General features: G+C 44.2%; 1 protein-coding gene across 1 annotated transcript in view; it reads left to right on the top strand.

Moving 5' to 3' along the window:
* Positions 1 to 18,873, top strand: part of PPM1H (protein phosphatase, Mg2+/Mn2+ dependent 1H) — a 252,994-nt gene that overhangs the window by 126,607 nt on the left and 107,514 nt on the right. The window contains exon 4 of the mRNA XM_032874649.1: positions 5,754 to 5,866. Within this exon, the coding sequence (XP_032730540.1) occupies positions 5,754 to 5,866 (113 nt within the window). The remainder of the gene's footprint in view (positions 1 to 5,753; positions 5,867 to 18,873) is intronic.

Genomic DNA, 18,873 nt, shown 5'->3' with positions numbered 1-18,873 from the left:
AGATATATGGTATCTCATTTATTTTGATATTCTGGAGTGAAGTGAGGTGGTGAAATGCAGATACCTATCTAAAAGGAAGGATTGGTTAAAAAGACTTAGAAACACCACGCCAGAATAAGGAACATTGATTTCCAGGAAAAACTAGGTACTCGTCGCAAAATATAGACTACCAGCAGTGGAGCAAACGCTTTGAACCAGTGGAGATGAGAGCAGTTTCATCAAATACTGTGAGCTGCTTTGAGGTCACTGCTTTTCCTTTCCTCTTTGATCCTCCAGTTGCCTGCCCGCAGCGTGTGGCTTGTGGTGGAGGTGACCTCTGACCCCTGGCCTCTGATCCTTCCTGTGCTTTCCCGCGGAGGCACGTTTGCCCTTGGGCCCCCTTTATTACATCTCATCTTGGATCTTCCTTCATACTGAGAAGGCTGCATCGTCCATTCTTCCTGTGTCCACTGTGGAAGTCGAACCATAGTTTCCCACAGGACCAGAATCTCAGGAACTTCTGAAATGACCTCCGTTCTGCTTCCCCACGGCACTTTGTCACGGTGCCTCTTTCGGCAGCTGCGTCTTGTCACCTGTGGTGTTAGGCTATTGCTGGGCCCCGGATGATAACTGTCTTCTCTATCCTGATGTCAGTCTTTTCCTTGCTTGCCCACCCTCCCCAAACAGAGTCTCATCATCAGCATTTCACACTCATGAGGGAGGTCGCTTCCACGACTGGCCTTTGCAGGAGATCCCGGCTTTCTTGGAATCACAGCACAGGCAGCACAGATGAGCCTTGTAGCCTACCACCCATGGGATTTGAGTTCTGGACACAGGCAGGAGGAATTTCACAATTCTGTCCTATTTCCTTTATCAGTGTGGGTATGGATTCATCACCAGAGTGAAGAATATTTTAGAAGTTTGCTTGTTACAAAGGAAGAAAATGGCAGTATTTTCCCTTGTAAAACTACCACACATCTTCCTGTTACTGAGCTAATGACTGGAAATAGCACTGAGCTTGGATTTATTGGTCCAAAAACAAAAACAAACCATATGGTGACACTGCAGTGAAAAAGAGGATAAATGCAAAGCTTATTTATAGTTTATAAATCCTAGTGTTTTCCAGAATTGCCATATTCATGGTAAGTTATGGACCTGCATGTCTGTCTGTGTTTAATTAAGCTAATTTTGTTTTGTCTTTGTTTTTGGTAGAACAGGAAATTCCTCCAAGAAGGAATGAGCGTGTGATTCTACCAACAGCCAGAAGGTGGCAACATGAGGCAATACTGGGGGTGTTTTTTTTCCTTCCCATTGCCTGGCTGACAGATTGGCTTGTTCTCAGAATAAACCAAAATCAGACCCAGATACTGAAACCATGCAGAATCTTATTATTTGTGACTGACACTATTAGCAATGTGCTCAGAACCGTGTTTTAACCCATCTGTGTGGAGCTGCCAAGTCCTATTGAAACTACCCAGCACTCATTCCCTTCCGTTGTTTGATATTGCTGTCCATTTGGAACCTGAAATTGGTAGGAAACAAAGAATGATCCTGGAGTTGCATCATCTCTGGGACTTTCAAACCAAATTACAACCATCCCAAGCAATATATTTTCTCTCTTGCAGTTCTTTTCCTGCAGAATTAGTCTCATTTCACACATCTTATTTTCCTTCATTGCCTTCTTTGAAACAAAAGGGAGCAAAATAAAATCCGAAGTCTTTAGAAATTGGAACTATTCTTAAGATTTAGAAATAGTCCTGGCTTAAATGTAGTACTTAGACAGATGCAACACAGGATAAATCAGTCCTGCTTAAATACAAGGTGGCTCTGAGAGGTCTGTAGGACTCTTGACTGAGCAGATAAAACAATCTTGTTAATTGAATATTTTGAGTGTGTAAGTTGGTCCTTTTAGGTCATAGTTGAAAAGGAATGATAGTACATGCCTGTGTTTTGCTGATAAGTTATTCTAGACTTATGTCTTCGGGTTTGTTTACAGCTAACATGGGGAAATATTCCAAATTGGTCCATATTTAGCACAAAGCAGTGCACAGGTTTTCCCATGATTTCATTGATTTTTTTGAAAATATACCCAAACCTGAGGCTTTATAACATATAATAATAACTATACATTTATTTATATGTGTGTGTGTATATATTTTTATGTGAAGTGTGAGTAGCTTAAGCTAATTGGAAAAGTTGAGGGTTTAAAGAAAATGGGTAGCTAATTCAGCAGTAAATATCTTTATTGACTTCATTTATCATGTTTGATCTGGTAGTAAAAGAACCATGCAGATGGTCCTTTAATGTTCCTTTCAGTACTAAGATTTTGGGAAACATCTTTTAAAGAGGAGTAGGTGGTGTAGGAAAAAATAAATGTGCTATTTTGGCTTCTAAGGAGGGGAGGGGAAGCAATTATTTTTAGAATATGTTCTAGTTACACCCAGTTTTAGAAGAAATAGAAGAGTGTATTTTAATGTCAGTGAATCCTTCAGGGGGATGAAGTCTATGGAAACACATCTTTCATATCCTAATCACCAAGTCTGGACTCTTTCAAATCCCAGAGAGCATACATGTAATTAAAGCATGTGCGCACACATGTGCATCTGCACACATACGTGTTTCACCACACAAATGGTGGGGGGTGATGAAAGCATGAACATATTAGCAAAGTTTCCTGGATACAAAGTAGCTAGACATTAATCCACTGTTTAAGTGATGGTGCTGCCAAATTTAGCGCTCCTTATGGTGGGGAAACTACAGAGGGAATGTAGTTGAAATATAGGAAAAGATGAAAGAAATGATGGAATCAATTAGAAAAAAATATTGAATCACACTATTAATGTAATAGCAAGGGAGTAATTGGGCAAGCTAACAGGAGCGTTTCCCCCCAAATTGAAGGCAGATAGGAACTCCGCTGTAGCAGAAAATCATAGTGTCGTATGTACATTCTTGCCTTGATTTTTTTCTTAAGGATTAAATAATATTATAATCAGGTTTTCTTGTAATGTTAACCATGACAAATAATGCACATGTGATGCAGAATGAACTTGTCTGCGTCCCAGTGGAGATTTTTGCCATGGACGGTGCTTTTACTCGGACTCTGTGTACCAAAGCATTTTCTTTTGGATTGCACCAGGGATGTCAGTCTTTTGAGGCTTGTTCACACTCCAGCCTGTGTAGAGCATGCAAGCAGTTGAGTGCTCATGGGTTTTGTTGTGGGTTTTTTTTTTTTTTTAATAAAAATGGTCTTTTATTCAGGCATTAGGTATTCAAACAGACGTTGATTCTGGATATGAAAGGACACTTTCTGTTACCCTCAGCAATTCCTTCCAGTATATTAAAAACAGTTATGGAGTAGTAGTATCAAGTGTGGACTTGATATAAAAGTTTATATATTAATTGGCTGAAATATTTGTCTATCAGAACATCAACTTTATAGTACTTATTTAAATGCAAAAGAAAGGGAATATATCCGTCCACAACTGCTTTGTGAACTGGGTTGTTGGTTCTGTTCTCATGCATTGTTTGAACTTCCGACACCTTGACATTTTCTTTCCCTTTCACTTCCCCATTGATGGTCTTCTTGGCTGCTGTCCTTGCCCCTCCTTCTCCTCGCTCTCCAGGCTCCTGCCTTCCCGTGCAGGACCTGGTAACCATTCATTCATTCTCGTCAGCGGGCTGCATCTGAAGTGAGGCATGGGTTCCAACTTAATCATCATTTCAGTGAGCATTTGCTTGCACTGTAAGCTTTTCCTTTGTGAATTACTAACAGGGGTCAGGTGGTGAGGACGTAATTTAGAAACCTGGGCATGTCCAAAAGTATTTCTTCATTTGCCCGTTTAACAGATTAAGAACTATCTTTTTTTTTTTTTTTTTTTTTTTTAACCTGGCCTGGTATAGGTGTTAAGGGTCTAGCAGCAAGCAATAGAGGTCTCTGTTCTCAGTCATGAAGCTTCTGGCCCCAGGAAGGATCCAAATGGCCCGCTCAGCCCGTCACACATAGCATCCAGTTTAATACAGTAGTCCTCTAATAAACTAATGGATACAGGGTTTGAGTACATTTTTTAAATCTGGCACAGTCTTCAAGAGTGGTCCTCATGCTTGACTCTACAGCTGGAGTTTTTCTTCACTTCTAAACTACTATGTCCTACATACACACATTCTTACTCCCATGGTTCCTCAGCCTTCCCCCCCGCCCCAACCCAGTTGATCCCCAGTAAGTTAGTTTCTCCCAGATCCTGTTTTTGTACTTTTTATCTCTTTTTGAACAGTGTACTGGTCTTCATCTGTCTCCTCAGCTCTGGCTCTTCTCCTGTTTCCAGTTTCTCACTGGCAATTTATCTGACCGTGTATTACCACCACTGTGCGCCACCCCCCCCCCCCCGACCCAGCGCCAAGCATTTGCTGATCAGTGTTGGCTTACTGGATTATCTCCTCCCTTCTCTACGAGGAGGCTGGTCAAAGCCACATAGTTGCAACTCTGTGGCTTTCTAAGAACCAGAGAAGTGCCCTGGCCCTTTGTCTACCAGGGACATCCTAGAATCAGCCAGAGCACAACTTCCTCATCTGTTTCCTCCTCCCTCCCTCTGCCCCAACCTTCGACTACCATGGGAATGTCTGGCGTTATTTTAGCCAACATTCATTTTGTTTTCCTAGCTCAGCTCACATTTTTCTCAGGTCATGGAACCATGCTTCTGTCAGTGAGGCGGGATTTCACAGACACCTCTGTCTTGGATGATATCTCTCTGTCCATGGGAGTCTTGGTCAATTTTTCATTGTCTTGGGGAAGCCTCATTAGGTGGCAGGTAATAATAAACCTTGGAGGAGGAGAACAAGATTGAAATCCAAATTCCAACCAGGTAAATATGGGCAGGTTACCCGCCTTCTGCATCCAAACATTGAGGTTAATAATACGGTTTTGAAGGGGCACCTGGGTGGCTCAGTGGATTAAGCCTCTTATTTCGGCTCAGGTCATGATCTCAGGGTCCTGGTTCTCTGCTCAGCATGGAGCCTGCTTCCCCCCCCCCTCCTCTCTGCCTGCGTCTCTGACTACTTGTGATCTCTCTCTGTCAAATAAATAAATAAAATCTTTAAAAATAATAATAATAATAATACGGTTGTGAGGATCCGCTGAGATTCTCTATGTACTGGACTTCGCGCCCGGCCTGACACAGAAGCCGGGCTCGGGAAATACTGGCTGTTGCTGCGAATGTGTGTCCCTGCTGTGAACCAGCAGCTGGGGGAGGGTGAAGTCAGATCAGAGTTTGGGAGCTTCTATCTTTGATTAATAAGACAGAGGGTAGACTCTGCCTGCTTTGAGTAGAGGACACCGTCCTTCAAGTTACTTCTCTTACCTAGCTGTAAAAGCAACTGTTGGAGACTTTGGGGTTAAAAACATTGCTCTGGTTCAAGTACTTGGCCTTTCAGTATTTCTCATGTGGCAGCTCAGGCAGTCCATACAAAGACTACATTTTCCACAAGTTACATTTATTAAATGCAGTTGGTTTTCTTTTTCTTGCTTTTGTTCAGATTAGATCTGTTTGCCATTCCTTGTTTCCTGTATCTGGTCTGCAGATGGTCTCGTAGACCACGGTCTTACATCCGTGTCCTCAGTGAGAAGTGCTCTTCAGGTGGTAGAAGAGTACAGAAGATTTTCTTGTCCCATCTTTGAAGCGCATTCAGACTCAAAGAGCTGTGTCGAGGGAGTGAGGTTCAGAAAGTCTTTGATAAGAGTTCCTGTCCATTCCAGCACTGACTTTGTTTTCTTTCTCCAGGACCTTCAGATAGAACGAGAGAGGAGCTCATATAATATATCTGGGGGCTGCACGGCGCTCATCGTGGTTTGCCTTTTGGGGAAGCTGTATGTGGCAAATGCTGGTGACAGCAGGTAAGCAGTTTCTCTGTCTGGCTCTTACCGATTTCCAGTGCCTTCGATAATTTCTATCCTTTTTAAAAGAATTATATGATGGGCAATTAGATCTTGAGAAAGAGGATCCTTCTGCATCTGAATAAAACACATGTAAGATGAGTCCTCGGGCTGGTATGAGAAGGTGAAGGGGGTCTTTGGCTCGTCCACCAGGGCAGTTTGCACGTATACCTGTGGCCAATTTAAACTGGTTGTATCCAAATGTTTTTTGACTTCAGAACCTGATTTGCAATAAAAGCTTAGCAGAAGCATAAAATGTGAGAGTGAGAGGAGGGAGGAGAGGGATTTGAATGAAGTGGGTGTTTGGAAGGGACCCGGGAGGACTCCACAGCTGGTTCTGCTTCGGCTCAGTGACTTTGCTCTGTCCCCTCCCAGAAGCCCACGAGTTTCTCCTTTTATGCATAAGCCCTGAGAGGCTGTATTCTTCTTCTCTGGGCTCAACTGAAAGGAATTTTGGCCACGAGTTTATGGTTAACCCCTACTCAATCCAGCATTACCAGGAATAAGATAAACTTGGCTTTTATTTTAAATAACTGATGTGTCCTCACTTTAGGTGCAGGGAATTTTAAAATTATAGACTTTGTGAAAAGTGTTCTGATATGTATGACATACTTCTCTGCCCCTTTAGTCACAGCATATGTTGGCTTCTTGCTAAAGACGGACTCTTTGTTTTGAAAGTAATCGGAGTACTGGACTCTGCAAGATGTCCTTAGGGGACCAGTGATGTCCCTGCACAGTCTGTGGTCCTAGGATGCCCTCATTCCTCCATCCCCTCCCTTCAGGTCACATGCCTCTTCCAGCATCCCTGCTTGCCCTGGCCCTGCTCCAGGTCTGACCCCACTCCCCCCGCTTCCCTGTTCGCATCAGGTCACTGCTGAAGAGGGACTCCCACAGACCGCAGAGGAATTTACTTTACTTTTACTCTCATTTACAAAGCCTGTGGGAGTTTTTATTCCTTCTACTTAAACATCCTTTCTTGCTCTTCCCACTGAAGAGTCCAGAGAGTCAAGGAGAGCGAACTTCTAAGGCAGCAGTATTTGGGGTCTGTGTACGTGGATTTCCATTAAACTCTATGTCTCCATTTCAACATAATGTTGTGCTGGGTAAATGGAAGTGTCGGTAGGATACCAGGTGTATCCCATGGCTTCTACTCCTTGGTGTCATGACAGATTCCTGGCAGAAGACAGACTCCTGCTCAGGTGGGTCAGCTGAGTGAAAGGAAACCCACTCGGAAGACGTTTACCACCTGAGGCCTGCAGGGCCCAGGAAGGATTTACTACAGCAGAACCCAGGAGAGTGGGGAGGAGAGAGAGCTCCCTGGGCAGGAGCTACAGGGGAAAATGGAAGAAACACTTGGACTTCTTTCTCTTTCCATTACCACCCCCAATCCCCATCTCTTGCCAGCTCGCCAATGGGTGAGCCCAGCTGGGAGCCAGGCGACAAGTAGGCCAGAGAGAAGTGGGCCTCGAGGTCAGCCCAGTAGGGCATGCACACTGACCAAGACGGCGTCTCTGGGATAGGGGCAAGTGGAGGGTAATCAGCACGGCTGCTGCTTCTCCTTTCCTTCTCCATCCCAGGGTTTGAGCTTCTCAAAAATAGCAAGCCTCGGGGAGCTTGGGCCGCTCAGTGGGTTAAAGCCTCTGCCTTCGGCTCAGGTCATGATCATAGGGTCCCGGGATCGAGACCCTCATCGGGCCCTCTGCTCAGCAGGGAGCTTACTTCCCTTCCTTTCTCTCTGCCTGCCTCACTGCCTACATGTGATCTCTGTCTGTCAAATAAATAAATAAAATCTTTAAAAAAAAAAAAAAAAAGCCTCAGTCTTCCGGGGCCTCTTAAGACAGGCACTGAGGAGCTGGCCTGGGGCCTGTTGTTGTGTTCCAGATCTTGTGTTTATTTAGAGATGGATGAGCAGATCAGGCAGTGATGCCCTTCTGTGTGGAGGGAGACCGAATCAGTGACTGAGCCGTTGATGTTCATATTCCTTTGTCTTTACATTTAGCTCCATGCCTTTGGAAATGACTGCCTTTCTTGTCCTTCCAGTGAGTAGGGAGGTGACAGAATGCCTTGCTCCCTGTGGATAGGCCCACCTCTCATTCCAGGGGAGCACCTCTCACCAGATGGTCTCCAACTCAGACAGTAATCCAGCTTCTGGGCCCAGAGTATCTCCATGTTGGATTATCTTCATTTTGAACATAGTTTTCTTCCAAGCTCCAAGCTCTTAACAGAGCCACTTACCAGCCACAGCCTCGATCCCACTTCCCAAAAGCTCTAGTGCCCTGTCCAGGACCTGCCACTTTCAAGTATCCATCTTCTGGGCCCCTCTTCTCCCCCTGTCTCCCCACCCACCCACTTTTGTTTAAAAAGTGCCAATTTCCAGACCAGATCAGGAACTCTCCTCATCTATAAAAATAATGGTGGTAGACGAGATAATTCCTAAAGTTTCTGGCATCCTATAGGTTATCCCATGAGGAGTGATAAGTTTGAGAAAGTAAAGTGATGCTATACTTGTGGATTTGGGGGGATAATTTTTATCCTTCTTAGAGTTGTTTTTGAACTATTAGTATAACACAGGTTCCCATGTTCCTAAAATGTTTATAAAAGTGGGATATTTTACAAGTTCATAATAATTTGAAATGCCTAATAGGTACTTTTATCCTTATTAAAGCTATAAGGTGCACACACACACACACACACACACACACAAATTATCCTATGATAAAATAGTATCTTTAAAAACCCAATAAGTTAATTACATGTGTAGTGTTCCATCTCCAGTATCCAGATATGAATTTGGGGTTTTATGGGTGATTGGTTGGGTTTGCTGTTCATGTGTGGGTCTTATGTCATATAGAAACGTAAGAGCAATTGGAGTTGTTATTTGTATGCATAGTCTAAAGGATAACTTACAGGACACTTACTTATTAGGGTGCTGTTTCTAGCTCTTGTGTGAGCCACAGATACTCAGTTTCATCTTAAGCAAGATCACTGCCTAGTTTATGTACTAATATTATAAGTATTCGAGTTTACAAAAATATTCAGTTATTCCCAAGAAACAGCAACTAAGTGAACTCTGGTGAGACTTACCTAAATATAAGTCCATTTTCCCTCATGGGCAAGTAGTCATGAATCTGAGGGCTAAATTTAAACAGATGATTAGAGCTGACAGAAGTTTCTTTCTTTTTTTAATTATTTTTATTAACATGTAATGTATTATTTGCCCTAGGGGTACAGATCTGTGAATCATCAGGCTTACACATTTCACAGCATTCACCATAGCACATACCCTCCCTAATGTCCATCATTCAGCCACCCTCTCCCTACCCCCCACCCCCCAGCAACCCTGAATTCAGTTGTGAGATTAAGAGTCTCTTATGGCTTATCTCCCTCCCAATCCCATCTTGTTTCGTTTTTTCCCTCCCTACCCCCCAAACCCCTTGCTTTGCCTCTCAAACTTCTCCTATCAGAGAGATCATATGATAATTGTCTTTCTCTGATTGACTTATTTCGCTCAGCATAATACCCTCTAGTTCCATCCACGTCGTCACAAATGGCAAGATTTCATGTCTTTTGATGGCTGCGTAGTATTCCGTTGTATATATACCACCTCTTCTTTATCCATTCATCTGTTGATGGACATCTAGGTTCTTTCCATAGTTTGGCTACTGTGGACATTGCTGCTATAAACATTCGGGTGCATGTGCCCCTTCAGATCAGTACTTTTGTATCTTTGGGGTAAATACCCAGTAGTGCAATTGCTGGGTCGTAGGGTAGCTCTATTTTCAACATTTTGAGGAACCTCCATGCTGTTTTCCAGAGTGGCTGCACCAGCTTGCATTCCCACCAGTAGTGTAGGAGGGTTCCCCTTTCTCCGCATCCTCGCCAGCATGTGTCATTTCCTGACTTGTTAATTTTAGCCATTCTTACTGGTATGAGATGGTATCTAACTGTGGTTTTGATTTGCTGAGTGATATGGAGCACTTTTTCATGTGTCTGTTGGCCAACTGGATGTCTTCGTTGCAGAAATCTGACAGAAGTTTCTAGCAACAGGTCCCTGATTAATTAGGTGCTGTTTCTTTCTTCTTTATTGCCAGATATTGGCTGCTGTATGTTTACTTTAAATCTTGACAGCTTTGAGAGTGAAAGCAAATCTTCATCATAGGTTCACTACCCCATAATTATTCACACTCAAGAGAAGAGAAGGTTCTCTCTGGTTTGATTCAGAAGCTGCTGGTGGTCAGGAACTATTTGCTGAGCTCTGTAGGGAGCTGTGAACACTCTGATTCACCATCGGGCACATGTGGGGTGGGGTTGTATTGAGGAAGGACTGCCTCATGTTGTTGGTGGCTTAGTGGTTTCTGAGTCAGTGATCGCCCTCGGTGTGGGGCGCTCCACAGGGATGCCAGGTGACCAGGGCACCGTCTAGGACAGACTTGCCCTTCGCTCCTCTGCTGAGCTAAGCAGCCAGAGAAGAACACGCAGGAACTACCTGATGCATGACAGTTGCTTTATTTTTCCTAGGCAAAGGCGGCCAACCGAACACCTAGGGGTCGTAAGGGACTAGGAAAGAAGCAGATGGTGGGTGGGTTTTCCCCTCAAGTGAAGAAAGAACTGGTAGCATGCAAATGTCATGCAAAGCAATATGCAAAGTTTCCCCCATTGTGTTTGAGTCATTGGCTCTTTAGGGTGCTCTGAGTGATTCTTCGGTTCGAGAAGATGCTTTGACTCCATTTTAGAGGATGATTTCATTGTATTTCTAGAGAGCTAAGTCACTAAGACAGCAAAGCCATTTCCACTTATTTCAAACAGTGTCTAAAAGTTTGGCAGCTGAGACTAGGTGAACTCATTCAGATTAAAGAAAACCATTTAAGATTTGTCAACTTGATGACTCCACCTGCCCAATTTATAGTAACAGAAGCAATCAGACACCTAATGAGTGCTAGGCACATGTTGAGTACTGTAACGTCCCAATCCTATTTCTCTCATCTGTTTAGTGAGAGTAGGCCTTGTCAATATCAGATAAGGATACAGAAGCACAGCGAGGTGAGGTGATCTGCCCACAGTCCCACAGTCCCACAGCTCCCAAGGAGCCCAGCTGCCATCCAGCCCAAGCCTGGAAGTCAGAGCACCACATTCTTCATTAATGTGCTCTGCCCTGGGGTTTCCCACCTATGCTAAGACCCACAAGGTTTTTTGTCACTGTTCACATTTTAACATCTCTAAAATCAAGAGTTTCTAATTAATGTTTTTTTCTTTGCTATTTGTATGTAAAATGATGACATACCTTATGATCTGTGGCATCTTTGATTTCACCTGAAATGGTTTATGGGGTGTCATTGAGGGGATGACTGTACTTAAAAGCTGTTTTACATGCCTTGCTGTAGTGAGGCAGATAAGCTTTGGGTGGTCCAATTCATTCATTCATGATACAAGGAATATTTTCTCAAAACGAGGACAGTTACCCGCTTCCAAAGGCCCTAAAGTTCTATGAGACCGCTGCAAATTTTGTGTTTTCATTTTGGTGATCCTCTGTTGAAAATAAGCATTTTCTGGATTGCCTGGCCGACTCGACCTTATAAAAGATAACTGCCATGAATTCAGACCCCCCATTTCTCATGTTGACGGTCCTCCTAGGAAAAGATCAGGAAGGTCACATGTGTTCATGGTGTAGCTTTGTCTGCAGAAGTAAGTAAGCATTCCACTAACTGTCTTTAAAATGAAGCCAGTTAAGTCCAGCCAGGGTGATTTTCTTTCCTTTCTCATTCCCTCATTTTCAAATGTCCAGAATTACCCACCATGGAACTTACAACTTTCTGTATCCATTCAGAGGTGAACTCTTCTGGCAAGTCTGAATTTTCTTGAGGATGGGAGTTGGGTATTAAACCAGACTTATATTTCTAAATTCAAAACCAGTCATACCTCTGTGGTGTTTCGTTTCTCAGCCTTCTCCCCTTTACTGGTGGTAAGACAGTGAAACATGATGTAACTTCCTCCATTCCAAGGGAGGGTAAAGAACTATTCACTCCTTTTTATCTCCATGGACATAAATGCCCAGTACAGAACCTTCCTGAAACTACTTATTAATAAGTGGTTCATCTGTCCATACCTACCACTGGGCTGCTACTTTGACAGTGGCCTTCCTCTGAGTTCAGAAATAGATTTGATCTTCTTCCATTAACAACATTTCTATTAACAACTTCCCCATGCCTCTCACTGTTCACAGGTGTCTGAGAAACAGTATAGAGAGAAATGAACACTAACCACCGTTCTGTACTATGAAAGGTGAATTGCCACGTCTCTTTTTCCTGCATCATCCCCATTTTGTAGCATATATTTACATAATCCCTTAGCTCTACCCATAACCTGTAGTAGGGAAGAGCAGAAAGAAAATACTACTATGTGATATTCACAAGTACAGAGACTCTGATGGCTCAAAGCAGTCTTTACTTTTCCTATCAAGCCACTCACTGCCTGCACAGAGGGCACCTAAGAGACCCTTCTCTCTCTGGATTTCCTTTGTGTCTCCTCCCCTTGGATATTTTTGAACCTGTCTCTGACACCCCTTGCCCTAACTCAGTGGTTCTCAAAGTGTGGCCAAACCAGCAGCATTTGGTGCGTACTTATTAGAAAAGTAAATCCTAGGGTTCTGCCCCAGGCATACTAAATCAGAGCCCCACTGGATGGGGCCCAGCAAACTGTTTTCGCGAGCCCTCCAGGTGATTCTGCAATATTTCAGAATCCCTGCTCTGAAGTCTACCCCTGGGCATGTGAGAGAGCCAGGAAGGAGCCACTGTATTCCCCCGGGTTTAACCCTTCCAGCTCTTCCTGGCCTGAGGCTAAAGTGCCAAATTGCAAAGGCCACTGGAATCCCTCCTACCATCCCACGGCAGCCAGATACCACACGTAGGGGCTCGTCTATGGTGACGTTGCCCCTATTGTCCCTGACGCTGCTCCTCTGTCATCTGGCTGCCAGGTCCTGTGCCAGCCCCGCCACTCTGGAGCATAGGTCCTTTTCCTGGAGAAGTGCGAGTTAGAGGAAAGATTTCTTACATGATCCAGTTCCTTATCTCAGAATCTCCCACTGCCTGTTGGGTAGTTGTGAAGCCCCCATCCCATCCTGTACCAGACTAGGATTCCCGTCTCTGAGATGGGTCGGGCCTGCGCCTGTGTGGACTCTGGTCTCTCATGGTTGGGCGCCCGGAAGAGTGTCCTTCTGGCTGTGATTCCATCATCCCACCCAAGTCCTGCTTTGAGCAACTTTCCTGTACTCCCAGCCCAAGAAGGGGCTGGGCTGGGAAGTCTCGTGGTATTTGTAGTAATGGAATATTTGCTCTTAGAAACACTGGCATGAAATGGTTGTGGTCAAGGTAGTAACTTCATCGCTGGCTGCTGAAGGTGAAACAGTGGGTCGTGTCATGAAGGAGCTTCAAGTAAGAATCCCAAGGCTCTATCTTTGGACCACTTAAGCCATCACCAAGGTTTTTAGAGTCCAGTCATCTAATTTTCTGATCATGTGAAATCAGGTAAGATAAGGTAGCAAGATACAAAAAGACCTTTAGTACCTGGGAAAGTGGGCTAACCCTAATCAAGTAAAGTTTAACAATAGTGAAGGTAGAGCATCATACTTATTGGAAGAGAAAAAAACTAGCAAAAGCTTATCAGTGGCTCACATTTTTAAAAAATGGATTTAAGTGAACAGTAAATTCAATCTGGTCAACAGTGTGATAGAGACACCAGAATCTGATGTAATCTTTGGGTGAAGCATTGGGGGTATAAGGCAAACAGTGCCTAGTGGTTTTTGTTGGCTTATTTTGTCTCAAGCACTCTTTCTAGTTTCTAGGGCTTTACACGAATAATTGATTAAACCTCACACCAGCTCTTTTGGGGACGAACTACTGTTAATCTTATTTTACACGTGAAGTTTGTCTCTAGGTGACACAATTCAACATGTGCGTGAATGAACAGGAACATTCCACCGAGAGGCCAGAGTGGTGAAGGGCTTCCGAGCCATGTTTGAAGAAGGGGAAAAACTGAGACAAACCAGAGCTTTTTAGTCACATGGAAAGATAATTTGTGTTGGTGCAAGAGATCTTTGGGTGTTTGTGAGATATGGGGGAGACTGGTAAGGGTTGTTCTCCATGAACTGGGGACAGAGGTTACAACCACAGGAGGAAAGGGCTGTGGTTAGGAACAGGGGCTCAGATTGGCTGAGTTGAATCTTGGCTCTGCCACTTTTACTTGTATGTGACCTTGGGCCAATCTCATGCTTCCGATGCCTCGGTTTTGCTGCCTGTGAATGAAGATGAGGGTGACTTTCCCTCTCCAGGGAGGATTAGATGAGTACATGCACACAGGCTCTCGGCATGGAGCCAGGTCCACGTAACTGCTCAGCAGTGGTCAGCTGCTTTATTGTCATCGTACTGGGTACAGACTCAGTGAGAGCTGAATACAGATGCGGGGGGCTGCTGTGGAAAAGACTGGGTTCGCCCTTAAGGAAAATATTTGTGCATCAACTGTATAATCACCTAGTAAGAACATTGTACTAAGTAATTTGGTTTTTTCAGGGTCCCCATTATGTTTCAATGGCTTTAGGGGAATCTTTATAATATTGTGATGTTTCCATTTTCCTTTTTTTTTTTTTTTTTTTTAGAGAAAGAGAGGGGCAGAGGAGAAGGGAGAGAATCTTTTTTTTTTTTTATTGTTTTTATTTGGCAGAGAGAGACACAGTGACAGAGGGAACACAAGCAGGGGAGTGGAAGAGGGAGAAGCAGGCTTCCCGCTGAGCAGGGAGCCCGATGCAGGGCTCAATCCCAGGACCCTGGGATCATGACCTGAGCCAAAGGCAGAAGCTCAAAAACTGAGCCACCCAGGCTTAGGCGCCCGAGATAGAGAATCTTAAGCAAGCTACACACCCAGTGCAGACCCCGATGCAGAGCTTGATCTCACAACCCTGAGATTATGATCCAAGCCAAAATCAAGAGTCCGATGCCTAACCAACTGAGCCACCCAGGTGCCCCTCAGTTTTCCTTCTTATAAGAGATTAATGATCTCATGATTTGTATGAGGAAAGGTACAGAGGTTTCCTCCTGTCCTTTAGGTAGGCTAAGTGTGGAAACAGTAGACCCACAAATTCACTAGTCTAGAGAAGCAGTGACTTTGTCTCCTGCAGGCATCCAGGGACTTGGGATGAAGGAGGCTCTGTCATCTTTAACACTTCATCTCTGAGGGTGCATCAACATCCAGTCAGCTGGAAAGGGTCAAGAGTGTGGAGGGGTAACAGTCAAGGGGGCGTTTTATGGCCCTGGCTCAGAAGGTTCACCTGTCATATCTGCATGCTTTCTACTGGCTGCTACAAGTCAGGTGTATGGCCATCCAAGAAAACAAGGCTTCTAGGACATGTAGTCTAAGTTGTTTTCCCAGAACCAAGGGAATCTACTTTGATAAACGTTTGGCAGTTTCAGCCAGCACTGGGCATTGAGAAGGGAATTCATGTTAAGTGCAATTAGTGATGGTGTCTTTGTTTTTGATACATTTTCCCCCATTGAATGCTGAGGAAGCTACAACTTGGATGTCATTATCTTTAAAGCACAAACACCAGTGATCTCTTTTGTTACTTTAATTTTGTCACTGTTAGTTTTAAAAGAGATGCAGTAAGTTCAGCTTAAATTGTCAGATAGCAAAGAACTAGCTGTCTCACTGTGATCCACTTTCATCTTTGAGAGTGTATTTGAATAATGAATAAGCCTGCAAGTAAATAGCATACTGAATATATTTGTCTTTAGAAAGTTTATCACAGAAAGCGATACTCATTTCATGCTAAGGAAGAAAGGTGACACTAACCAGGGTAGGGTGTGACTATCCTGATGTTTTAGCAAAACATGTCCTGTTCTTTTGAGATGAGTTTTAAATTCTCATAGTTATGTTGTAGAGATTTTTAAATGGCATACCGATTCAGGTCAACAGTTCCATGAAGGAGGCCATTACTCATTAACTATCACGTAGATGAGCAAACCATGTCTTAAAGAGCTCTTGTACCTTGCCCAAAGTCATGCTGTGTACTGTGCAGCTAGACTCAAACTGTGACCCATGAGTCCCAAGCACATGTGCTTAACCACTACCCTATCCTGAGTCCCGAATCGTCCTCCCCTTGGATAATTGCACCTGCACTTCAGCTGTGGGTCTCCCTTAGCCACTGTCTGAAAATGTTATCTGAGATTTATATCTAATTTTTTATTTCATGTTCTTTTTTTAAAAAATAATCTTAATAAATCTTTAGTTGTTAAGACACACAAATGCTTGAGTCCAACCAAAATCAGGGCCCCCAACCTGAGGTATGAAGCTGACTTGAATCAAAACCATACCAAATCATGACCTAAGAAGAAATTCTTCTCCTCCCCCAGGAGGAAGTGGGGCTAGCTTTTCCTGTAGCTTTCTGATGCACAGAAACCCTCTGCGAGGGGGTCTGGGAAACCACTCCTCCTTGGGAAGGTACCAGAGGGATGAATCCAAGGGAACTCAGAGGTGTGGAGAGAATGGAGGGTAGACACATGAGACCCACCCCAGGCAGTTTTACCGGCTCCACCAGCCTAGAGGCAGGCAGTGGCCAGCGTGCTGGTGGTGGCAGCAATGACAGCGGCGGTTGTCTACCCACAATGGTAGTGGTTATAGTCGCATTAGTGGGCATCAAGGCAGGGGATGGTATTTCAGACAAGAAAAAAGAGCCTACTCCTCAGCTGGAGAGCAGTATGTAATACTAAGAGAGAGGTGGTGCCCAGTGCCCAGGCAGCTGCTAACCTGGGAGCTGCTAGTTCAGAATAAGAAAGGAGTTAAACTTTGAGATGTGCTCAACCTTAACATTCAGTGGTAGACATAGTGCTGGAATCAGTAAATCTGGGCCTCTGAGGGCAGGAAGGCTACCACTGGACAGTTGGGAAGAGCCTAGGTCATGGCTTCCCAGGAGGCTCAGATCTGGGGTAACCCCTCTGTTACAGGTTCTCAGGGGGCCAAGGCTCCCTAGAGCTGATAGAGGTGGCAACGAAAAGCTTCTCCAGGCATCTTGTCCATCTCTTGGCAACTAAGCTGGTAAGGATAATGGAGCAGGATCTCAGCTGAGCAGGGCAGGTCAGCCTCTGGCTGGGTGTTATGGAGTGGTCACCGAATTTCAGAGCTATGGATGTCATCTCTGAGATGCATTAATAAGATCCTTTTAACTCTGCTTGTTTGCAAAGCAGGGAACTGAGGCTCCATGGGGGATGTGAATCTTGGACCCTATCACAGTTCGGGACAAATTTGGAGTTTACCTCCGGGTCTCTAGGCCCCCAGCCCAGTGTGCCTTCTGCTGCCAGCTCCTCAAGCCAGCCAAGGGCAACGTCCTATATCCGCACTCCGGAACCTTTGTTTCCTCAGTGCTTCAGGATTCTGTACTTAGGCTCTTGTCTCTCAGTAATGTTACAAAAATTTCAACCAAGGAGAAGAAGAACTAGTCTTCATAATGCCTTAGGGCAGGTGGTGGCTCAGCAGGTAGTGGTGGTCAGGCATAGTAGGGCAGAAAGAATACTCTGTGCTAGAGACAGCTGATGCTACTGAGTGCACGCCCAGCAGAATCTTGGAAAAGGAAGAAAAGGAAGGGATCCTGGGTTCTAGTTTCGGCTCTACCCCTGGCTATCAGTGGGAACTTGGGAAAGCCAGTTACTCTGGGCTTCAATTTCCCTATCAGTAAAAAAGGGGATCTGGGCTCCCCCTTGGTTCCCAGAGTGGTTTCATGAGAATCACCCGGAGTGCTTTCAGAGTGAAGACTTCCACCCCCACTTTCAACAGTGCTGATTCAGTAAGCTTGAGAGAAGCCCGACAGTTTTTATTTATTTTTTTATTTTTTTATTTTTTTTTAATTTGATAGAGATCACAAGTAGTCAGAGAGGCAGGCAGGAGAGAGAGGAGGAAGCAGGTTCCCTGCTAAGCAGAGAGCCCGATGAGGGGCTCGATCCCACAACCCTGGGATCATGACCTGAGCTGGAGGCAGAGGCCTTAACCCACTGAGCCACTCAGGCACCCCAACAGTTTTTAATTTTTTAAAAAAAAATCCCCCAGGTGGGTATTAAATGAGAGCATACACATTAGGCATTTATCCTCTGTGGCTGGCACATAGAAAGCACTGAGTACATGTTAGCTATTAATCTGTGTTAAAATTTAGAGTCAGAAGTGCTTGGTATTGGTTAAAAGTGCAGTTTCAAGCCAGGAGGTCTGGGTTTGAACTCCAGCTCCTCATTGGCCGTGTGACCTTGAGCAAGCTAGTCACCTGCTCTATATCCGCTTCCTTCATCTGTAAAGTGGGAACTTCAACAGTCCCTGTATCATAGAGTCACTGTGAAGGTTAAATGAGTTAATGCAATTCAGCAAATATCTGCTGTGTGCCAGCCACTGTTGTGAGAACTAGACAGTTAAATAATGGAAACAAAACCTCCTGTCCTCTTGGAGTTTGCATTTCAGTGCGGGGAGACTGGCCGTCAGGAGGATCAAGAAGTAACACATAGATTGTATGTAAAACCATTCTTACCTGCTGATTGAATGCATTTGAAGAATTCAAATTCTTTCTGCCATATGGAAAGCATTTAATAAATGTCATTAATATTAATATTGATTATCAATATAATATGATTACTGCTGTTACTACTAACACCGTAAATAGAGTTTGTCACTTTAGTATGTCTTAGATTATCATAGAAATATGATGCAAAGGGGCGCCTGGGTAGCTCATTTGGTTAAGCAACTGTGTTCAGCTCGGGTCTTGATTCCAGAGTCCTGGGATCCAGGCCCGCATGGGGCTCCCAGCTCCGCGGGGAGTCTGCTTCTCCCCTGACCTTCTCCTCTCTCATGCTCTCTCTCACGGTCTCTCTCTCAAATAAATAAAATCTTTTTTAAAAAATAGGATGCAAGGTAAAATAAATTTTGCATTATGGTACAGATAACTTGTG

This window comes from Lontra canadensis, unplaced genomic scaffold, assembly GCF_010015895.1.
Source record: "Lontra canadensis isolate GAN:19392208 unplaced genomic scaffold, GSC_riverotter_1.0 scaffold53, whole genome shotgun sequence".
NCBI lineage: Eukaryota > Metazoa > Chordata > Mammalia > Carnivora > Mustelidae > Lontra > Lontra canadensis.
Note: the sequence above shows the minus strand (reverse complement) of the source record. Positions and strands in the feature narration are given on the sequence as shown.